Below are 10,402 nucleotides of genomic sequence, written 5' to 3' on the forward strand. Positions count from 1 at the left end.
AAAGAAAGAAAGAAAAGAAAAGAGAAAAAGAAAAAAAATGTGATATAGAGTCTCACTAGTAACAGTGAAATCAGTAAGCTTCTACTATGGGGAATCAAATTTTAAAACTCCCCATGAGTGATAATGTATTTCCTTTCCCACTCCCACCCTGGCCTTCAAATTTGCATCAGATAACTAAGAAGTCTAGTTTGTCGATTGCATTGAAAACATATGTCACACAAAGGGAACAACACACACTGGGGCCTATAGGAGGGTAGAGGGTGGGAGGAGGAAGAAGATCAGGAAAAACAACTAATGGGTACTAGGCTTAATACTTGGGTGACAAAGTAATCTGTACAACAAAGCCCCCACGACACAAGTTCACCTATATAATAAACTTGCACATGTACCCCTGAACTTAAAAACAAAAGAAAATATGTCTGAAAGCACTACTGGTAAGTTAACGCACCATTTTTTTTTCCCTGCAAGCAGACTATAAATGTATATAGATATCACTTAATAGAAGACACAGCATTGGCAGAATTTTTTACAAGCTATGAGAAATGTTAAATTGTTAAATTTGAACTTAAAGAGGGGAAACATGCTTGGGGTTTTTTTTTGTTCTTCAAATGTTATTAAAACTTAGTGTGCCATTTTGATAAATAAGAACCAGCTTTAATCTGTTTATCAAATTAATGTCTTTATTTGTCACAGACTTTATACAATTTAGTTGAGGCCCTTTTCCAGAAAACTGGAAAAAGACCATGTCTTCCTGGCTGAATAAGTCAGTTCAGAACTCTAGGTTGATTTGGCCAGTTTCAAATAAATATACTTACAAATTCTCTCTCTCTCCAGGAAAGATGACCCTAGAACATAGGTTTTCCCTATTTAAAAAATCCTAATGGTCTCATTAGGAAGAACCCTAAAACTCCATAAAGTTGGCAGATACTCAAACACTTCCCTCTAGCCAGATGATTCCGGTTTGTTTATTCAAGATGTTGTCATTCGTTGTCAAAATGCTAATAACCATGTTTATGGTGCTGAGATTTCCTGTTCAAGGATGCGGAATGTCTTTTCAAGTCTACTTCTTTGTCTCTGTAGTGTTTGCTTCATAGATCTTAGAGATCTCTTGCTAAATTTAATCCTACTACAGAAACATTCGTCGATGAAATTGTGTCTGGGATTGACTTTAAATGGGATGGGAGTTGGGGAGGTTCAAATGAAGCAAGATTGACCAGATGTTAATTTGTGATGTTTGGGGAAGGGTCATGTGTCTCTGTATTTTTGTGTATGTTTGAAACCTTTTCTTATTTTTTTAAGTTTGAAAAGAATGCTAATAAATTCCTGGAGTGAGTTGCAATTGTATTTGCTGAATTAAGGTTGAAGTGTATGTTGGGAGTGTTTCGAGTACACATAGCCCAGCTTGGCCTGAGTAAAAACATGTCTCCAAGACAGTGTCTTTCTCTTTCCAGGGTTGTTATGATCTGGTAACTAGTTTCATGGAGACTAACATGGGAATCATCGCTGGAGTGGCGTTTGGAATCGCATTCTCCCAGGTAGCTTCATAATTGTGCAGAACCTAGTCTAACCTTTCCTCTGCCTCCCTCCCTGGCCTCCAGATTCTCTGCCTGCCTTCCTGTGCTTTGGGAAAAGCTGATAGATGGGGTCAAAGCTCCTTGCTCATTAGTCCTCAGCTCCTTGCTCATTAGTCCTCAGGTGATCTGTTTATTGATTTTTCTTTTTCAACTCAAATGAAGTTTTGTCATCAAGGGAATATCAGTTACAGTTACACTAATGACTAGCTCCAGAAAAACAACTGGTTACTTCTGTAGGTCAAATGGAGGTTCACTGAATAACGTGCTGGCATAATTGGATCATAAACAACTCAAAACTGCAAATGGCTGATCTGGATTTGGGGGAAGCGTTTTTCCTGATTGACCTGACCCTTTTTTGCTCTCTCTTAGTTCCCCTGTATTACGGATGAGATCTCTCCCTTTTAAAGAAAGCCTAAATTTAGCAAACTTCGACTTGTGATCATTATTTTAATCTCTAAGTTTGGCTATTTGTAAGAGGTTTGACTATTCTTATGTGGTTTCTTAAGAGGAAATAAAATTTTGTGTACTAAATTTTATAGCCCTTTATCTGTACCTACCCTCAGGAAAACAATGGGAGAAAGTACTATGCCAATTAAGTAAACCACACACACTGGAGGATAGAATAAGATTAAGCTAAATCTAAAACGTAGCCCACCTCCACCAGGCAGGGCATGGTCCCACAGGCTTCTGATCTCCCAGACAAATGATACATCCTTGCTATAATGTGGCTTTGGGTAGAAGAATCAACATGTATAGTTAACAAGCAAGAGCAAACTTTGTTTATGTTTAACTCAGACTTTGTTCAGACCAACAGATCGTTTTTCAAACAAAGCCCGATTAATGTTGTCTGAGTAATGTCTCCACAGCTCTCAATTCTTTTTTTATTTTTTTATTTCTTTTTATTTAGGACCTGGTGTCTACAGCAAACCACAACTCTAATTTCTATATAGGCTATCTCAGACTCTAATTACTTTTTCCCTACCCATCTGTATCTCTGGCCCTCCTGCTTAGCAATGCAGATGCACTTTAATTTTATTCCAGTTTGTTCCTAAAACTTTCTAATTGAAATGTGGAATATACGGAAAGGTGCATAAATTATGTTTACAGCTTAATAAGTTACCACAAAATGAACATAGCTGTGTAACCCTCGCTTAGATTAAGGCATAGAACTTTAAGCCTGATGGTTTGTTTTTTACAAGTAGACAGCCTTAGAGAAGTAGAAGAGCTTTTCTTCCTAAGCAGTTACAAAACCTGTGCAACATTTTATCTCACAAGAGCATGTGGGCTCAGCCAACACAAGTGTGTTCCTTGTTGCAATTTCAAAACTATCTTTTACCATGCTTTGTTGTTTTTTGTTTTTGTTTTGAAGCCCATGAAGTGAATTAAACCCTCAACACTCCAACACATAGACAAACCAGAGTGGGGTCACAAACAATGCAAATTAACTCAGTCTCCAGAGACATTTGAAAAGCAATTGCTACTCTGAAATGTATTCTAGTTGCTATAATATTTCAATAATAATACTCAGCCACATCACTCTAATGACTGAGGGACGTTTTAGAGGATCCCCAAACCCTGGTGACTGATGCAAATGTGCAGGATGCACTTGACAGCCTGGAACATCCTGTTTACTTAACACATGTATGTGTAGCATCATATTGTTAACATCAAAAGGGCATTCTTGTGTTTGGCATTTGAGGAGGCCTGTCCCATTGGAGGAAAAAAAAAATATTGCTGAAGTCTCCCCTACTAGCTATCCTAGAACCATAAAGGGACATTATGCTGATACTGTACATTAGGAGAAGAGGGCCTCAAATAACCTGGAATCTCATGAATGAAACACCTTATCATCCAACAATATTCCCATGTGGCCATGAGCATGAGTGTATGTGTGGTATAGGAGGATCCTGTTTTCATTAATGAGATGAATCAAATGGATCCTTCTCCAAGTAATGAATCTGATTAATACCTCTCTTCCACTCTTCTCTCACACATCCCAAGGAAGAAATGTATGATTAGACAAATAATTATCTGGCCTGATTAATCTCTCTGTGCTACCTTAAGAAATCTGTGATTTGTGAATTGTTGAATATGTACTGTGACCCTCTAGGGCAGTAAGAGAGGGGCTTTGACCTTAAGGAACCCCAACTCTGAAATTCTCTGCAGTGAGTTTAGGTCTCATCAAGGTACCACATAGTTATTGGGGTGATAAAACACAAAGCCCAGTGACATCATACCATGGTGCCAGTACTGCTCACCCATGTGGCCAGGCAAGTCCAGCAGGGCAGACACTTGAGACCTGCTCCCAGGTTCGGGCAGGGAAAGGAATGGCTGTGGCTGGCATTTGCCAGCCAGATGCACCAGGAACTACAGCTATTTATGGTGCCATCAGCCTCAGGGTTCCTGAAAGCTGAAGTTGGCTTCCAGATGTCCGTAGATCCAGGGCATCCCTGGGACAATGGTGGCCACTTACCAGATGCCCATTCACAAAGAACCAGCCCTACTGATCCTGGTCAGTGACCTAGAACCAGACCTTTGGCTACATGTGTTCAGAAATTTTAGAGCCAATGTCATAGTAAAATTTAGCACATGTTGTCTGATATTGAGGAACCAGTTGTGTTGACCTATGCCTTAGTCTTCCTATAATAAAGAAGGCTCTACTAAGTAGAGGCCACAGAGAGGACAAAGTAGGTAGGAAAGAACAGAGCTCTCTCCCTCCCTCCCTCCCACTTTTGTTCTCCTGCCCTCGACCTTTTTCTTGCCCTTTGCTTGCTCTTATGACCTCCATGCTATCATCTGTTGGAAGAAACCGGCCATGCACATCTATTGTCTCAAAGATTAAAGGCGGTATAAAGTATTAGGAAAACTAAGCTGGGTCTAGCCTTTTAATACACTGGGCAAGAACTTTGTTCCCTGTTAGCTAACTTAGCTAATTGAAAGCTCTCGAGTGCTGTTTTTGAACAGCAGCAGGGTTGTGTCAAGCATTAAACACTTCTCTCTACAAACTTCCATTGCCTTTGCCCTCTCAAGGTAAAACTCATTTGTCTGGACTTGATGGGCAGAGTCTGCTGCCCTATACATTTATAGCAGAAGGTTGAATCTGTTTAGTAGAGTGCCTCTTCGCTGCATCTTTGGCAACTGCTTTTTCACTCGAGGGCTTGTGGGGAGAGTGAGAGATGGAGCATGCATGTACAGCACCCCTGTCCTATCCCCACCCCCAAAATGCCCTGGAAGCCAAGAACCATGGGATGTCTCGGCATGGACATGTTTATTGTTCAATTTGTGACATTGTGTATATGTACATACGCATGTGTGTGTGTGGTGGGGTGTTCTCTGGTCTTCTGTGTTTAGTACTTCTGTGTCTAAGGTAAATAGACCCAGGGCTTTGCTAGACTTGGAACCTGTTAGGCTGGATTAATTCCCCATATCATGTAATATTGTAGTCCTGAGTAAAGACAGTAGAGCCATTTTCCAGAAGGGGAGGGTTGAGTGACTCGCTTGAAGTTGGGCAGCTACTATAGATCCAGTATTATAATTCTGACCTCTTCACCTGGCCTGCTGTATTAACTTTTAAGGCCAGAGATCACCCTTGTTCCTGCCTCTGGTAGCACCTGAAGGGAATTCATTTATTGCTTTTATAACAAAAAGACTTAAGTCTGTGAAATACAAAAGGAAAAAGTACTCATAAGAAAACACAGACCCTATTACTACCCATCCATTTTCTGACCCTCATCCTCCTGTCTGGCCTCCTCCAGGGTCTAAATGCTGCTAAGATGTGCCGGTCATTCTTTTCTTTTGGGGGGCCCTTGAGAAGACTTGTTTACCTTTTCTATGTAGAGGGCAGGACAGAGCTGAGGCTATTCTTAGATAGGATGAGAGGGTACAACATTAAGCTCTGAGAATTACCTGTGTAGCTTGGGGCGTATTCTTTAACCTCTCATAACCCTCAATTTTCTTATCTGGAAAACTGAGATTGTAATATTGTACAGGTTGTGGTAAATATTCAATACAGGCTAGGTACAGTGACTCATGTCTGTAATCCCAGCACTTTGAGAGACAGAGGCAGGCAGATCACTTGAGCCCAGGAATTCAAGACCAGCCTGGTCAACATGGCAAAACCCCATCTCTACTAAAAATACAAAAATTAGCTGAATGTGGTGGTGCACAACTGTAATCCCAGCTACTCAGGAGGCTGAGGCAGGAGAATCACTTCAACCTGGGAGGTAGAGGTTGTAGTGAGCCGAGATTGCACCACTGCACTCCAGCCTGGATATTCAATACAGTCAGCCTTCCGTATCTGCAGGTTCTGTATCCATGAATTCAACCAACTATGGATTGAAAATAACAATACAACAAAAAATAATGCAAATAAAAGCAATATAGTATAGCAACTATTTACACAGCATTTACATTGTATTAGGTATTATGAGTAATCTTGAGATGATTTAAAGTATAAAGGAGGATGTGCATAGCTTATATGCAAATATTGCACGATTTTGTATCAAGGACTTGAGCATCCTAGGATTTTGCTATCCTCAGGAGGTCCTGGAACCAATCTCCAACAGATACTAAGGGACGACTGTAATTTGTTCTACCTGAATGTGTTATGTACCTCTGACACTTACTTAATTTTTGACATTATCAAGTGTGTTCTGCTGTTTGTTGGTCCTGGAAAATGGAAGTTCTAATAAAAAGAGACAAGCTATGAGGTTCAAGGTCGTTACATTCATATTTTAGTTTCTCATTTGGCAGAATATTCTAAAGGTTATAGCCATGGTATCTTCAGCCACTTGGCAGTAAGTGCATGAGACTATGTATTTTATGGCACCAAATGATGTTGACCAGAACCTTGGTAGGAGATAGGACGAGTCCAATAAGATGATGATGCTTCCTTACCTGAAAGAGGTTATAGTTTGCATATTTCACAGCACAATTTTGATTTGAAAAAGGAAGATAAGAAATGAGAACTGGAACCTGCACGGGTAGGTTAAGAGCCAGGAGAATGGAGTTCAGGTGTTTTCCTGACCAACAGTGGGACCTGAAGTGGCAGTAGGTGTTTCATCTATAAGATGAGGGTGACTAGGTGGACTGGATGAGCAGTTCCCTGCCCTTGAAGGCTTATTAAAACACCAGTTGCTGGGCCCCAACCCCCAGCGTATCTGATTCAGCAGAACTGGGGTGAGATCTGAGAATGTGCATTTCTAAAAAGGTCCCAGGTGATCGTGATGCTCTTGGTCCTGGGGTCGCACTTCTAGTGACACAGGTCTGATCCAGTAAAACATGCCCAGTTGTCTAAAGAGAAGGGACTACATTAACTAAGAGAAAGCAGCCTCTAGACTCAAGTGCACAATTGGGCTCCTCTTTAAAGAATGCTGATCCTCCAGATTCATGAGTGGAAATTTTCTTTTCTAATGAACAGAACAAGATGTGGTTAAGGGTGTCTTGAGGGTATCACAATCATCTTTATTAGATTCACTTGTGCTACAGTTTAGATCAAGGCACAAAGACAAGTGGATGACTAGAATCTTCTGAGGAGGTAGAGGTACTACATCACTGGTTGTCCTGAGGCCCCTAAAAGAACTGGGAGGTGGGCCCTGGGTATAGATGAGCCCACTTAGGCCTAAGATATCTACATGGTCAAGAGACAGAATATAAAGCCCCACTTTCCCCTAGCCCCTCCTACCTTTTCATAAGCTGTGGCTTTCTTACCCCACTGGTGAATGTGCCTCATCAAGAATAGGGTCTCTATTCTTGCCTCAAGGAAAGAACTATTATTTTGTCAGCTGGGTATGACTGAGATATCATAGTATGCTGAGAAGTCTTCCAAATGCATGTGCTATAGATTTGAATTAAATTTTAGCCTTTTAGTTAATATATCACTAAATTCTGTGTTCCTTAATTTTTTTATTACTCTCATAACATGAACAAATTTTAATACTCCTTAAGTGTCAAAAGTTGTTCTTAAATGGCCAGAGTGAGCTACAGCTGGAACATGATGGCCAGTTTGAGAACTTCCAGTTGGCTCTGCAGTTAGACTCCCAACAACTGAGATCCCATGGTTGAAATCAGGTTTTATCTTTTGCTCTAGTGCCCTTTCCCCATTTACATACAGAAACACTTGGTTGTTGAAAAATTATGTCTAGTGATACACACATATCAAAAATCACATTATCCCCCATAAATATATAAAATTATTAATTAAAAATTAAGAGGGTGTGGTTCGGTGACTTGAGATTCTCGTTTTCATTTTTCTCCCTGGCAACAGTTAATTGGCATGCTGCTGGCCTGCTGTCTGTCCCGGTTCATCACGGCCAATCAGTATGAGATGGTGTAAAGAGAAGGTAGGTGACAGTGGGGAGTGTTTAATTTTGAGGGGTCCCCTTTGGGACACATAATACCCTTCAAATGTGCAGGAGTACTCCCTGGCCATTGAGCCACCTGATCTTGGTGGTACTTGTCCATGTGCAGAAATCTCATTTCCATGGTTCTGGGAAGGAGGTATAATTGGTTCTTTTGTGGAAACTGTGGAAATACTTTTTTCAGCTTGTTATCTTTCTTTTCAAGTCCTTATTACTGGTGAATCACTCACATGTTCTAATTTCTCTCTTAGTCTTTCAAGAACGACGGAATAAGAGACCTGTTTTAAAAAGGAACTGCAGCAATCTTTGAAAGACTTCCAAAGAATGTTAGAGCACAGTACATAATACACCTGCCCTGCTCCCCCTATCCCTTACCCCCAACGTGCAACTGACACTCCCACCCAGTCTCTGCTCCACCTTTCAGCCCATGTCACTTGTAGTGTCCATTTTGTGAAGCCTTGTTGTGCCACAGAGTGTAGCCAGGTCCCCCTGCAGCTAGTCCTAGTGAACCTCACCCCGAGGCCCTGCATGGGCCAGCCCCTCCATCTGTACTTGGTCCAACTGCAACTCATCATCGGTGACTGGTTATCACACCATCGCTGGCCCCTTTGGGCCCTGCATGTAGTGTGGGAGGCTCCTGTTAGCTCCTCACTGTGGTAAATGCCACACACCTTTAAGTAGATAAGCAGACGATAATTATCTGTTCTTTTGACTTAATCTCATTTGGTTTGATTTTCCCTCTACTAAGGCTTTCCTACCTTCTTCAGGCTGCCTAAGACATGTAAAGAAACACATCGATAATTGTCCATGAGGAGAAAAAAAGCATGTGTCATGCATGAAGGAAACTGAGCTTTAGGTGGCCTCCTTGCTTGTTACATACCTGGGTATGTGTAGGCAGTTTAGTGCATCTTTGCCTCTCAGTTGAAACCTGTATAATCCTGTTACAAAGCTGTGTTGTTGCTTCTCGTGAAGGCCATGATATTTTGTTTTTCCCCAATTAATTGCTATTGTGTTACTTTACTACTTCTCTCTGTATTTTTTTTCTTGCATTGACATTATAGACATTGAGGACCTCATCAGAACAATTTAAAAATGAGTGTGAAGGGGGAACAAGTCAAAATATTTTTAAAAGATCTTCAAAAATAATGCCTCTGTCTAGCATGCCAACAAGAATGCATTGATATTGTGAACATTTGTGATATATGTATTAATAAATAGAGCAATTACAAGCAGCTGTGTTCTGGTTCTGTTCTTTGGTTCTTATGAAAGTTTTTAAATACATTTCTATTCCATCTTGCTCTTCAGGACATTGCAGGCAAGTGGACCATCTCACACACTGACACACCTCTCCATGTGTGCTCCCACCCCACCAAAATAGCATCAGGCAGCAGAGAAGCTAAAGGGTTAGATTTTTAAAATTATTGTTATGGACACTTCAGAAACTTTAACCATTTATCATGAACAGAATACATTGTTGTCTGCAGAAATAGAGCCTTCATATCATTTCAGGCCTCTGAAATCCTCGGATCTGAAATCCGTGAAATAAATACAAAGATTTCAGCTGAGTTTTTAAAGTCTGGATTTCATTTTCTTAAAAAAGGAAATGAGCCTCTATTCTTTCCTTCATCGTTTCTAATGAGCATGAATTCTTCCCTTTCCTCTTTCTTTTCTGGGTTGGAGTGAGTAAACACAATCTAGAGAAGAGATTACATCCTACGATGCAGCCATCCCAATGCCCCAGTTTGTACTGAAGTATGGAATGCTTACACTTGATTTAAAGAGCATTTTATCAATAGGTGCAGTAGATTATTTGCAATCAGTTTATTCTTGATGAGTCATCCAAAAACCAAAAACCTAGTAAAAGCATAAATTGATCTGTTACCAAAATGAGTGGATCTAAAAGGCTCCTTCTTCTCTATAGCACAGACTGTAATTAGAATGGAGATGGCTTTCTAACTATATGCATTTATTAGCCTGATCTCTGCATAGAGTAAACCCTACTACAACATTGACAAAGGACACTGCTTAAACCTTCAGTTGTACCCTCTTGAAAAGGTCAGCATTTTTAGTGAATTAAGGAGAGCTCTTCTGTGGAAACATATGTAGCTCAAAAATTTTTCACATCTCTGTTTCGTAATTTCTATTTCATTATATATTGAAATGAGGCTTTTCTGTAAAATCCTAAATAGATCCCAACCCATGGTTTATCTTTTTGCAAACTGTGTGTTTATTGGTATACTTTGGTAAGTAAGAAATCTATATACTTTCTAAATTAAATTCAGATCTCAGAATAACATACTTTTAATGTGAAACATTTGGACCAAGGTTGATTTTCCTTTAAAACTATCAAGTGTTCATGTTTCAACTCTGAATGACTTGTGTGTAATGTCCTTTCCTCTTTCAAACGAAACTTAAAGGACACAAATTGAAATACTTTTTTTGTTTTCTTTTATTATCTTCCCCCGCCCC

General features: G+C 40.1%; 1 protein-coding gene across 3 annotated transcripts in view; it reads left to right on the top strand.

The window, feature by feature from the left end:
• Positions 1-9,165, top strand: part of TSPAN7 (tetraspanin 7) — a 124,531-nt gene extending 115,366 nt beyond the window's left edge. For all 3 annotated transcript variants that reach the window (XM_011980159.1, XM_011980161.1, XM_011980160.1), the window contains 3 exons: positions 1,452-1,535; positions 7,840-7,915; positions 8,185-9,165. In XM_011980159.1, coding sequence (XP_011835549.1) covers positions 1,452-1,535; positions 7,840-7,908 — 153 coding nt within the window. In that variant the 3' untranslated portion in view covers positions 7,909-7,915; positions 8,185-9,165. The remainder of the gene's footprint in view (positions 1-1,451; positions 1,536-7,839; positions 7,916-8,184) is intronic.
• The last annotated feature ends 1,237 nt before the right edge of the window (positions 9,166-10,402 follow it).

Source organism: Mandrillus leucophaeus, unplaced genomic scaffold (assembly GCF_000951045.1).
Source record: "Mandrillus leucophaeus isolate KB7577 unplaced genomic scaffold, Mleu.le_1.0 Scaffold209, whole genome shotgun sequence".
In the NCBI taxonomy this organism is placed as follows: Eukaryota; Metazoa; Chordata; class Mammalia; order Primates; family Cercopithecidae; genus Mandrillus; species Mandrillus leucophaeus.